The following is a 13,919-nucleotide window of genomic DNA, read 5'->3' as shown; positions in this document are numbered from 1 at the left end:
TTAGAACCACACTGATTAGACATCAACAGGGGGTCTGCATGATTGGGTATTTATCTCCCGCCAACAGATGCAATTAAAATTCCCATCTCAAGTTGGCCGAGGCTGGAACCCCAAAATAGTACTGACACATCCCTGTTCTTCTTGCCTTGTGTTTTTTTATATATATATTTTTTAATTCAGCTTTTCAAAATCTTTGTGGGCCTGACCACGAGGCTTTCACTTTATCTCCACGAACACACGCCTCTCTCACTACTACTCATCATATTGTTGTGCCTGTTCTCTAAGCTCATTATGCAGCTGTTCAGTGTTGCTCATGGTTTTTGCAGTATATTGATGTCATTCCGCTGTAAAAAAAAAAAAATGTCAGGGCATTTTAAGCAATAACAAGCATAAATGTCGCAGGACAGTTGATAACTTGGCGGTCCTTCGTCATGACTGAGCTGAAAAATTCCAGTAAACAGAGACTTTTCTCAAGTTGTGCCAAATCACAGGTGGGAGAGAAAACCGCCAGACAGACGTTAGGAAAAAGCTGCAGCCGTGTGAGGAATAAGGCATTCAGCTCAATGTTGGTATGCTCAATTTAACAGGTAAATGACTATGTTTTATGGGTGGGAAATTGTAGTCACTGAAGATGGTTGATGTCGGCGTCAAGGTGGTGGAGGAAGTTATTTGATATGCAAAAAAAGCCTGAAGCTGCAGCCCTAACTCTTGCCTTATAATTTGTCAGTAAGCAGATGCTCCTAACGTGCTGGTTTAGAGTAAACAGTGAGACATGCATAAATAAGCCTGTGCTAAATCCAAGAGTCAGTGTTTAAAAAAAAGGTTGTTCACTCAATTTCTATACCAGTTGTCCTCACGACGGTCACGGGTGAGCTGGAGCCTACCCCATCTGACTTCAGGTGAGAGCTGGCCCTGGAATGGTCGTAAAACGATTGCAAACAAACAAACAAGGAGAAGGCTGACGGTTTAAAATTATACCAGAGAACGATTATGCATGAATAACTTTCATTTGGCTCGCATTTGCCACTTGGCAGTAGTTTTTGGATAAAGACAGATGGCTGCCCAGCAGAGTCTCTTCAAAGCAGCCTGCCATGTGTGAACTTTCAACCTTGGTCAAATGGGAAATATTAGGCATGGATGGGAATGCCGATACAAAAAGATAGAAGTAAATTGCGAGGGATTAGTAGACTTGGTGAGGTCATATCTGATTACAGAGAGAAAAAAAGCTGTGACACAGCAGGATTTGTTCCTAAGCTCCACCTGGCTGGGGCGTACACACTCCCAGTTTAACACACACAAACACATTTCATGACAATAAGCAAGGTGTGAGTGTGAAAAGCCTCCAATACGTGGAGTCTTGACACAGAAATGCAGAGAAATAATCCCTATCATGTACCCAGCATCCTGGAGAGCCGTCGGGGAGAAATCCCGTTGCCTCCTGCATTCGCTTCTCTCCCTAGCAACCAGGCATTGGCGTGGTGATTGGACTAGCGTACCAGCGGTTGCTATAGCTACAGGAAGCTACCCTTCCATGTAACCCCCCAGTTTGTTTTTGTCTGAGAAATGTGTCTCGCAGTTTTTCTTTTTTATTCATCACCTCTTTTCTCTTTTTGGCAGCTACATATTTATTTTGTGTTCAGATGGAGGATGTTATAAATGCAGTGGTTGAGAGACTGGGTTAATGGTGTCTTAAGGGAGGGCTTGCTGACTAAAACATGTCTGCAAGAACTCCAAAAATGATGCGGTTGGAACAGCATAGGAGTCCTACCAGACAGAAGCACAGCCGTCAATATTTATCAAACCTGCTTTTTCCTCAATTAAAAATGGCTTCTTCCTAAACAATACCTTCCTTGTGGAAAGGAGTTTCTAATCAGTCTATAAACGGGAATGTTTGCTTTTTTTCACATCATGAATTGCTTGCATGGTTAATACATATTAGAATTTGAACTACGACTATTTGGTTGCTTATGTCTCCCTTGAAACCGAAGAGTGATTCGTACAAAATAGAGAACATCGTCATTGTCACTGGGCCAAAATGAACCTGTGAGCCAGTCTGACAGTAATTCAACACCGCATCATCTCCTAAACCTGCCACAACAGTGGGAGGTTCCAGGAGAGTCACAAAACACACAAACTTCTTTTGTGTGGTGATCTGATCTGACTGGTGATCTGTTCCTTCTGCATGTTATAATCAAGCATAGTGTAAATTAGTTGAAATTGAAAGTGAAACATATGAGTACAGTAGAGCCCCCTTTTCACAGGGTTACGTCCAAGATTTATTTTTTTGCACATTTAAAGAATAATATGTCTAGGTACTCACCACTAATGAATGATCATGTATGATGACCACTAAGCACGTGGAATTGGCGTCCAACTCAGCCAGGCACAGCACCACATCTATGATGCATTCGAGGACCGCAGAACAAAGTGTGAAATCTTAACACTTCACTAAAAAACATTTTACATACAAATATAGCGAAGGAATGAGGGAGGACAAAGAAACTTGAAATATCTGACATAGTTTTACTGTTACGGGTCAATAATCCTGTTATGATTCTCGCTGGGGAAAAAAAATCCAATGTTAAAACACACGTATTCCCAGTTCATAAACACATCCGACACAGGTGGCAATTATCTGCTGACAGAGGATTGTCACCCTGGTGGTATGGTATTAGCCATTAGTCTCCACACACACAGCATGCCAATGTCATCCTGTCCCGTGATGAGAAATTGATTTCATGCTTGAGTGGCAGTCTGTAGGAAAGCAAGAGCCCAAAAAAAGAAACAATGGGAGAGGATGGAGGCAAAAGCAAGTTAGCCAAGGAAACAAAATGTAACCTTAAAATGATGCGTGGTTATTTGTCATCTTTAGCTACACTACAAACCAAACAAAACCAGACAACAGCACCGGCAGCACAGCATGGAGCCTTGATGGGAGTTTATAAAGTTCAAAAGAACACGCAGCACATTTGTCTGTGAGGGGGAGTCAGACGACGGAACAATAAAAGCTGTGGAAAACTGCTGGCTGTGCAGGGGCCCACATTGGAGAGCATATTACAGGCAGGGATGTGGAATAGTCTGGCCACACAATAATGGGGAGAGCTATCTGGAACATGAGAAGCCTGTTATTATTGTAAAGCTGCTTTCAATGAAATGACTGGAAGTATGGCGTAGAAGAGGAGTGGAACATATACATATAAACCGACCTGATATTAGAACAAAGTTGTGATCCAATGTTTAGATCACAACCCCCATCCCCCTCTTCTCTGCTATCTTCCTGTGTTCACCACCCTTTTTCTCTGGGGCATGGAATAGTGCCGTGCCATTGGTTAATAGCATCATAGAGATGCTGAGAATATCCACCAACCAGGGCGCGGGTACCCCATCACACCGTTACCACAGCAACCTTTAACAACCACAGTGAGGGTGCATGTGTGTTCGGATGCACACAACAAGCATTATTTGTGCGTGTGTGACAGCTACACGAGGGCAGCGTGTCTCCAATGAGTAGCCGCCACTGTGTTAATCTGGAGTAGGATGACATCATCCTGTTGTGCAAGACCAACTACAAAGTCACAAACTGCAGCTCACCTTCATTACTTAAACATAAACTATGAAATGATATAACAGGATGCTGTCTGTTTGCTACACCGCCTCAAGATTTAGGAGCAAAATCAGACAGAAACTAACACAAAGTGTCTTTGTGGCGGTGTAGAGTGTTCAGGCAAACATCCAATTAACTAGGTTATTACTTAATATCACAAGGAAAGCAATTTGTACTATGTAGATTACAACTCCTCGGTCCTAGTAGAGAAAAAAAGTATTGGATGCTTTGAAATGATGCTACACCATGTAGCATCATCACCTTATGTGCAAGGACTTTATCTTTCAAAGTCTTGTTTTCATGTTATTATTATAATGCATTTTTGTTGTTGATAATACAGTGATTTATTGTCCTTCTGCCTCATGCTATTATAGGATGAATGAAACAATACCGATTGTCTTTTGGTGGATAAGGTAAACAGAATGGCTTATCTTTTTAAACATGACACTGATTTATGGCACTCCTACAAAAGTATGTGCTACCCTGGAAAAGAGCTTGTGACAGTCAAGTGTGAGTGTATGAGCAAATTAGAAACCAAGAACCAAGAAACACAATTTGTCACGGTGCTCTGCAGCCTGGAGCGTGTATGCTTAGTAACAGTTGTACTTCTGAAACAAAGAGTTACTTTTCACTCAAGTGCAATTGATGTTGTATTAAGTAGAGACTACTGCTGGAAATTGCAGAAATGGAAATGGAAATGCAATTCAATGGTGATTTCAGCAACAGCAGTATCACAGTACAATGCAGTAGTCAGTACAATACAATAATCACTCCATTGTGGTTAATTGATTCCAGACCCGAGCGCGGTAAGTGAATATCCGTGAAGTAGTATTCCTTAATTACAAAAGCAAGCAAGCTACCTTAGCAGGAGTCGAAGTCCCCTGCAAAGGAACTCTGATCTGCTCCAATCCTCACCGTGGGCTATTAGTAGCACTCAGCATGGCGACTAAGATGGATTAGCACGAGGATCCGCTATTCTTAGCAGTCAATACAGGGTGTTTGTCGAAAGCGTAAGAATGTGATGTAGTTTGTGTTTCCTCATTGCTGTCAGGTGTTATGAAAGAAATTTGAAGTCTTACCTGTGCAGGTGAAACACTTGACATGAAAGTGGGTATCTTGAACTCGAACCACCTCTCCTTTGCATACTTCCCGACATCGTTGACATCGGATTGGCCCGCCTGTACAGCCCCGTTGATACTCTGTATTGGCAAACAAAAGTACAGAAAGCAGTGTCTTTGTCATTGCTACCAACAAGGCTCAAATACTGTTATACTGTACTTCTCCTCCAAAATCCCAAGCATTTCACACAATAAGATGAACGTTCTAAAGGTGTGAGTTCTGACACCTTGGTAGCTCTCTCCTCAATGTAAAATACCCCATAAGTCACAATTGCAGCATCATGTGGAGTAGATCTATCCTAATTCCAATGTGTCCCATACAATAATGTATTTGTGGCTGCCTATCACAATTACATTTGGACCGCCACAGATAGATTTATTGCTACGTCATCACCCTTGCTCATAGACACACTATGATGAGACTGTGTGCGTAGCTTGTCATTGCAACTCCATACAGTAGACGGCATCTTAACTCTATACTCTTATACCAACACCAACATTTCTTCATGAAATTAAACAAAAATCCCAGCTACCGTAATAGTAAGCCTGTGGTTGACTACCTGAAGTCATGCTTGGTAATTCTGCCCTTTATCTTCCTCAAGGAGCATTGGAGTGGTGCTACAGTGTTGGAGAGGTATAATGGTGGGATAAGCAGCTAGCATTGCTCTCTACCAGAATAGCTGACTGAAGGACTTTGCTGCTTCAGTGGCGGTAGCACATGGCACGGGGCTAGCGTGCTCTACAGCTACTGATTCCATTTCACTGGAGGAATCTCAAAGGACTTGCAGTACTTAAAATGTCTAAGAGCTTTGCACACCTCATATCCTGAGTGCAGTGAGGTTTGTGTGTCACAGTCTTGATATACATCCATGGACTGAAGACAGAATGTATGCATACAGTGACTCCACAGTTTCCTTTCAAATCAGGAGAGTGGGCATTAGAAATATGCAAGTATGATTAATTCCAATGCCGGTCTCCCACACTCAAGTCACTGTTAATTCATTGTTTGCTTCACAATGCTGGTGGCACCACTGGAATTTGTTACCCCATCTGATAAGTGTTTAGCTACTGGACTGAGTAATGGCACTTCCTTGTAAATGTGTGTGTGTGTGTGTGTGTGTAAGTGAGAAAGTATGCTTGTTTTTTATAATACACCAAAAAGCCATAATGGGAACTAAGCCTGTGCCAAATCCTACTGAATACACACAGGCTATTTATTTACAATGGTGACCTTCTGAAATGGTGCCAAAACAAACTGGCAAGTCTGGAATATTGTCTGCTTTCACAGTCCAGACAGGAAACCTTTGCGGATCCTATTTCTGTTGGAATCATCCAAATGTACTTATTTAGCTCATTCAATTTAATTAAATAAATTTAATTCTACAATATGCATGACAAATTGCTGCACCTAAGCAGGCAATCCACACACACACACACACACACACACAATCGCCTCAGGAGCTTAAGAATTACGCAACAATATCTAATTGTGTGAGTGGGCACATTGCCATTCAACCCAGCCAAGTTCTTTCTGTCTAGAACCATTAGAGAGCTTGAGACCAGCCGTACGTCCTTTCCCATATAGAGATGGCGAGTCATTCTAATAAGGATAGCCGCCTAGCAACAGGTGTAATCCCAGACTAAATCACCGACGAGTGCCAGGGGGAGAATCCAGCCTCCAGCTGACAGGTGATAAGAACAGGGCCAGGGTCAGTGAGGCAGACAGCATCCCCAGGGACCAGCTGCTACTATTTCTGCCTCTGACCTGACAGCCACGACGAGGAGCACGCCTGGAGCACAGTCGCAGGGGATGCTTGGATAGTGGTGCTGATGAGGAATGAAGAGATAATCACAGAAGAAAAACAATGAGAACTTGTGAGATTAACTGAATGAAAAATATGTATAACTTCTCCAATATGGACCCTGCTTTGTGAAATGGGGTGCGGTCTTCCACTCCCCAAATGTTCCACAGAGTTGTAGTCAGCCTTTCACCCAGGGTTAGGGCTCGGCCCCCCACCCCCAGAAAGTGGATGAATGGTGGGATGCTACGAAGCCAATGACCCAGGGTTCGCTACCATCTACTGAAAAAGCTGCCCCCTTGTGAAATTTGAGGCCTGGTTTCTAAGTCAACAATCTTGTAAATACAGTATACAATTTATCATGTTTTAATTAACATTCCTCAGGGATATTGGTACAAACATAAATCATCGCAGTGAATAAAGTCATCACTCCTTTCGAATTAATCATAGTCTCGGTTAGGACTGCAAAAAAACGTGAATCACGACTTGCTTGCTTGCATTGAGATCACAATTCCCGGGGCCAATGTGCTATTTTTTTACAGTAGGTGTAAAGATACACTTAGTATGAAGATATATTGAAAATGACTGCAGAATATGGCATCTCAAAAAAGGGCCGCAAAATAACTTGTTAGATTAGTTGAAATTCAGTGGTTTTGGATATTCATTACAAATACAAAAAATTGTAAAACAGATGTAATGTTATTGAAAAAAAAAATAAAAACGTGGCAATTTTTAGCACACATTTTTGAAAAAGCTAATGAAATCATGGCTGGTCCTCGTAAAAAATTTTTTTAGCAAAATGTCACAAAAAACAGTTTCTTCAGCATCTCTATGCAAAAACCCTATCACTTTCAGATCATTACAGAATTCAGTTAAAGAATAGTAAATAAATCCACTCACGCCTGGTAATTTCTTTGACACATTTGCACAAAATATATCTGAATTAACCAAAATGCAATCTGACTTCCACATGACTTTACAGTCCAGTTTGCAAATGTGTGGTGTATGTAAATGTACACAAGCCATGGTCTGCAGCAGCAAAATGATCAGAACTCTGCCCTCCAGCCTTACCCCACCCTTCTTTTCATCATCCTTGAACTCAGCCAAGACCTCGGAGAGGAGCATTCATCAAAGCTAGAGTCCACTCAGTGGTCCGACTAACATTCTGCTACAGTGAGACGGGAGAGCAAAGGGTCGCACCTACACTGACAGTGTGAATGATCACTCAATCCTACCGGAGGCCAAGGTCATGGAGAAAAGGGGAGACGTAATACAATTGTTTATCTCTCCCACTGATTATTATTCCACTTAAGAGGTATACTCTTCTCCTCTCCATGTCTAACATAATCGGGATTAAGTGTAATTTGCTAACTGTGAGCATAGATATATGAATATATGGTGGGATAAGCTTTGCAGAGACCATTGTCCAATATATATTTATTTATAAGATTACTAAGAAATATTAAATATAACACACAAAATACACACATAAAAACTGAAACTGCATTTAGCAGTATCAGTGTTTTAGTGTCTTCGTAGTTGTCTGTTGGTTTTAGACATAATCAAGCTGCCCGGCACGTGATGGATGGTGTTTAACTCAAGTTTGGACTGTTCAACATGCAAGAAAGAAGAGTGCGAATCGTATACGGTCCTCGCCATCGCTCTGAACCCCCTTCTAGTACATCTTGATATTGACACCATTCTAAAAAAAGCTGCTTTGCGAGTACAACTGTATAACGTTCACCATCTTAGCTTACCATTTTGAAATGCCTTGCACTGACATGTTATGTTTCAGTGACTTCTTCCATCTGCGGTCCCTAAATTGCCATTCATATTGACATCAGCAATGATCACTCGCACAGATGTTCAGTGTCCCACTACACCAGGAAATAATACAGACAAGGAACTTCTTTGTCATCAACGGAAACAAGTTCTAGTTCTGGGTAGCATTTTTTTACCCCAGAAAAGATGGAAATATCGGCAAAGTGGTACGTGCCAATGTTGCACTTTGTGGTATTGAGGTCAAGTGCGGCGTATATTCCCTTCCGGATGTTTATGTGTGTACAATTTAAGCTGTTCTTTTGGTTTGCACAGGAGGTATGAAGTAAGATCAGCCATGAGCAAAATGGGGTGAACACAAGGTGAGCCATAGCATCTGGTGCCATTATCTTGGTCATCCTGCTGATGTACTACGCATATGTAAGTCTTTTAATATTGTTGTGGTTACATTTAGTTTGTCCTGTTGAACATGGACATATGGACATATTCACAACAGTAATAACATTCACTAATATTGAGTTGTGATGAGTATGATAGCCATGTGGAAATGTCACTCACTTTTTGTCCCCCACAATGTTATTTTCCTCTCCTACAGCATCCATAGCAGTTACATTATGTAGTTATGTAGTAATTACATGATAATGCCACAACCTACTACCCACCCTACCACCACCACCACAAATAGATTGCAGTCTGTGGGAAACCCTGCAGGGTATTGATTAACATGTGCTTTATCCCACTCCGTTTCATTCTAACCTTTAAAACATTTATGTGTTTTGCTTATGCGGGTAAGAGAAATTAAAGTCCTATTCCGTGACATTTATAGACGGTACTGGTCTGTCCAGCAAACACAAAAAAGTCAGACTGGACACATAAAGACCCAGTTGACCATGAGAGGCCCTGGTACATAGTCAGTGTTGTGTGTAATTATACTGTGTGAGGATGGCCTCTGGGCTATCACATCCAATGCAGTGGAAAACATCGCACACGCTTCAGCTTACCAGGCCCATTCATGTCCGAGCCAGAAGTGCCTGGGGCAAGAAGGGAACACATGTTTGACTGACTGACTGACTGACTGACTGACTGGATGAGAGAGTCTGTCTTTCTCTAAGCTCCGTGGTGTTTCATGCCAACAGACACATGTTCACTAAGCATGTTCCACCACCATCTGCCTTCTGTTACGACGCAGACACACACACACACCTCGAGCGTTCAGGCCAGACGCAAACCCCCATGTTGACATGTTTTTGACATGTGTTTGAGAGCATTCTTCTTTTTTCAATCACAAGAGCCTGTGACAGCCCTCCGCATGCGGAATACCATGCACCTTTCACTGTCACAAAGAAACTAGAAACCTTCAGAAGACAATTCAATGTTTCAATTGTGGAAACCACATTCTGTATTTAGGATGATGCTTTCAATAATCATTTCAATAAATTTCAAATGGTTCTGAACATCTTTTGCAAACAACAAAAAAGAAGCTACATCCACAAAGTCCTCTGCTACGGCACAATTGCTCAGTGTCATTCTGCTTAATGTAGCTCTGAAACATGAGTTATTCATACCTACGGACAATTTAGAGTCTCCGATTAGCCTATAACGTGCATGTTTTGGACTGTGGGAGGAAACTGGAGTACCTGCAGAAAGAGTCGAGTTAAGAGTTGAACCCAGAGCGTCTGAGCTAAGAGTTACTAACCACTATTAACCACGCTGCCACTGTGATCCTAATTCCACAGACACTGTTGTTTTCATCTTAAACCTTTTCAGTACACTACAGCAATGTAGGACTCCCCAGGATCTGTTGAACAATGAATCCAAAGACAACACTCAAAGGGAAAATTTATAAAAAAAAGTCAAAAGTATAGCAGATTGGGCGAGCTTGTGATGATTAAGTACTTCTGGTTGAAATGGACCCACAGTAAAGTCTATACTGGTGTACTGTACCCTGTAATTCTTGAACTGTGGGATAGCTGCTCATACCTTTTTCAGTCCCAAACTCTAAAAAATACCATCAAACATTGCATGGGAACTTGAGGTCAGGCGAGGTGGCACCAAGAGAGATGAATAATGTACTGTACATCCTGACAATGACAGACTTGTGTATGACTGATGCAGTAATACTATGTTTATGTGATATGAACACTGGGTGTTCTAAAATCACTGCAACTGAGGGAGATATATTTTTAGGTCTTTCCCTGACAAATCGGTCTCCCTCGTGGATCAACAAGGGATAATTTGTACAAAGGCACAACAACATTCACATGCACAGAGCTGAACCGCCAGCCCTGCGGGGGAAAGCCCTGATTCAGCTGACAGGGGATCAGGGTCGGAGTCAGCTGATACAAGGTCAGCTTAGCATCACGGCAGCCTTCGGGTTAGTCTAAGATAAGTACGACAGCAGCCTCCGGGTGTCTTCGTCATGCTCTGCATCACATTCACATAAAGTCCACAAGACCAGCAGCGGTCTTGCCTGGAAAACCTGCAGTGCTGTCTGTTCCTCCAATGACCATGTTGGAGAAGTGACAGGTGGACTTTTATGTAGTGGCAACAGCTGAAAGTCGGTGGGGGTTCAATATCCGTGAAAGTGCTCATTTGGAAATATACAACTCTATATAATCACATATTGAAGCTGCGTGAGTGAATGAGAGCCACTTGTTATGGGAATCGTGACATGCTGGGTGTGAATGGTGGCTAGAATGAGGAAAAACAGAAATGAAGGTTGGAAAGGCAACAACTGTGACGTGGATGAAGAATCCAAAAAAAGATCTAGTGTGGCTGAACTCTGAACAAATGTGGCTGACCTCTTCCAGTTTTATCATGGATGCATGAACCAATATAATAGAAACACCAAAGTGTAATGCAATGATGGTACCTGAACGCAACTTTGAATGGAATTGTGAGCACAATAAAGCCGGAATGAAAGGCAACGCTGTTGTATTGGATTACAAGAGACTGTTCAGGTGTAACTCATGATTTCCTAGTCCACTATTGTCCTACAGCTCACCTACACGGATCGAACTTACCACTGGAACTCATGATGTGTTCTTCTCCAAAACAAGGCAGTTTCGACGAAAAAGAATCCCATACAGTATGCGCCAACGTCACTCAGAATAGTGTATCCATATTGTGTCATTAAGAGTGAATATCCGGTGAAGGCAAATGATGCTCCTCACTCTTCGCAACGCTGCTTCCAGTCCATTTCTTACAACACGGGGAAAACAATGCAAACAAAAATTGAAAAAAACACACAAATTAATATAGTGGTCCTGTTTTTCCTGTATGTGTGTTTTTTCCAGAGGAGAAATTGGGATTAGTTATAACACAAAGCAGCTCAGGCGATACCACCTTCACATTCTCTCTACCGGCTCTCCCTGACAGTGTGCGCGCCCCTCAAGCGCCTTCACATAGTCACAGCCAGCCGTTTCCGGTACGCCTTTTCAAAATAAATTAAACGCCTCGCTGGTTCTGCCTTAAAAATGATGAGAAACTGAATCAAGTGTCCGTACAACTTAAATACAACTTAAACTCTACAAATATACAAAGGGTACTTAGCAAGTTGTGCGAAAATTATCATAATTAACTTGAGCCTGTAATGCTTAATTTGAAGAAGTCTTTCATCTCATTGCAAATTGTCACTTGCCAATTAACTCACTTATAAATTGTTGTAATTAAACAAGCTGGCATTCACATGAGTATTTTACACGACAAACGCAGTTAAAATGTCAAAATCAGAATAAAACTATTAATAGTTTTAATCTGATTGACATTTTACTGTATGACAAGCGTCTGTGAAATAACAAGTTCAGTGTTGTAATCCAATCATTATTGTGCAAGGCGTGGTGTTTTCGTTTTTGTCTCACAGTTCCAGTCTGCTGAGACTTTAATGTTTTTATTGTGAAAGCTTCTCTGTTCCAAAGTAGCTGTCATTGCTTGCCGCACCTGTCTTAATCTCTTGGGGGAGGCGACGTCACTGCTGGCGGCTTCACAGCTCCCAAGTGACACTACGTCATTCTGCAAAAAACAATTAAATAAAAAATAAAGTCATTTTCCCCTTATTTAATACTTGCTCAGAATGAGATAAATATCTGTACATGGGATTAAACCGTGCGTCGACTTGAAGCACACTTGAAGACTGTAAACTGCAAAAATGTATTTTGGGACAATTTATTGTGGCCAAAACTGCTATAACAGCGCGCTCTGCTGGACAACTCTCATAATGCATTCATTCGTTAACTATGCTGGTTTTCCTCGCTAGGGTCGAGGGGGGATGCTGGAGCCTATCCCGGCTCACTTTGGGCGACAGCCAATCACAGGGCACATTCACACTCACACTCCTGTACAGCAATTGAGTTAATTGGATTAATTAGTGAAGAGGCCAGGTTAATTTGAGTGAGACATGCTTCATTGTGTGTAGTTGTTGGCGTAATTACCTTCACTGGTTTGTGTACTTCTGGTGTGGGTTCACTATATGTCTTTAAGAAGGGGTAGAAGGGTGACTTTTATGGTGGTTCAGTTTTGATAGACTTAATTTGTAAATATTTTTTGGATTTACCTAACCCCTAATTCCTTAATATTGACTAATATTCTGCTATTTTATGTCAGTCATGGGCCATTGGATTCGTCAACAGCCTCCCTCCCCTTATTTGTGTGTGTGCTGTTTTCATTCAATTATCCTCCAACTATGTCCTGAGGAAGCCCTGCTTGTGAAGCTCAAAAGGAAGCGGGACAATGAGTCGACGGGATGTGAGCGGCGGCAGGGCACTCTCCTCTGCCGCCACACACAGTGTCCTCTGCGGCCGATTTGTTCCCAAATTTACTACTGCATGCATGGCTTTAGGTTGTTCAGTCGTTCCTTTAAAAAACTATTTTATAGCTTTAGATAAAGTACATTGTCCCGGTGTACTGAAGTTCTTTCTCCTCATTTACTGTTTATGTTTGTTTACATTATTATTATGAGCCTCGTCATTGTGGGCGGATCTTTGCCTATTGGTCCTGGGTGCTGACTATGCACTGTGTCAATCCTGTGCTCTGGACTGACAGGGAAAAAACAGGAAGCTGGCCTTCCCGTGCAATGAGGGCAACAGTGCGGGTCAGGTTATCACAGCAAGATGGAATAGGCCGGGGTCTGCAACCCATGGCTTTTCAGCCTCCTTGTTGCTGTTCCCTTCGCTGAGTTTGTTTTTTTTTAACACAGGAAATTTGCATTTTCGAAAAAGACTTTGTTTTGATGGGTACCAACCAACCAAACATGTTATTGATGGGATATGCTTATTGTCGTCACTAAAACTGTTCATAAAAATTGTGATCAGAATCAGAAGTTCCTTAGTCCCTTGAGAATTGCATGTTTGTTAAAACAGTTTGGAGTCATGAAGGAAAAGGGAAAAAAATGCTCAATCTAGTGTCTTTTCATTGTCAATCACCCTCAGTATATATATATATATATATATATATATATATATATATATATATATATCCCTTATCAGCAGGCTGCTCAATTCTCACAACCATTGCCTTTTGTCCTCCAAACACACACACACACACATTTGCAAACTGAGCAAAATAAATGGGCTGTGTCCTGCAGCTTTGCATAGCCAATTGCATGATCACATGTGCAGCGGC

At 41.8% G+C, this 13,919-nt stretch overlaps 1 protein-coding gene across 7 annotated transcripts in view; it reads right to left on the bottom strand.

Annotated features, from left to right (window-relative positions):
* ablim3 (actin binding LIM protein family, member 3) overlaps positions 1–11,699 on the bottom strand; it is a 33,974-nt gene extending 22,275 nt beyond the window's left edge. For all 7 annotated transcript variants that reach the window (XR_013625304.1, XM_058063617.2, XM_058063618.2 and 4 more), the window contains exons 1-2: positions 11,324–11,699; positions 4,684–4,803 (exon numbers count right to left, since the gene is read on the bottom strand). Coding sequence is in view for 6 of the 7 variants with exons in the window: in XM_058063617.2 (XP_057919600.1) it covers positions 4,684–4,803; positions 11,324–11,336 (133 nt within the window). In the remaining variant the exon portion in view is untranslated. The remainder of the gene's footprint in view (positions 1–4,683; positions 4,804–11,323) is intronic.
* Between the last annotated feature and the right edge of the window lie 2,220 nt (positions 11,700–13,919).

Source organism: Doryrhamphus excisus, linkage group LG22, assembly GCF_037039965.1.
Source record: "Doryrhamphus excisus strain RoL-2023G ecotype Guam linkage group LG22, RoL_Dexc_Guam_v1.1, whole genome shotgun sequence".
In the NCBI taxonomy this organism is placed as follows: Eukaryota; Metazoa; Chordata; class Actinopteri; order Syngnathiformes; family Syngnathidae; genus Doryrhamphus; species Doryrhamphus excisus.
Note: the sequence above shows the minus strand (reverse complement) of the source record. Positions and strands in the feature narration are given on the sequence as shown.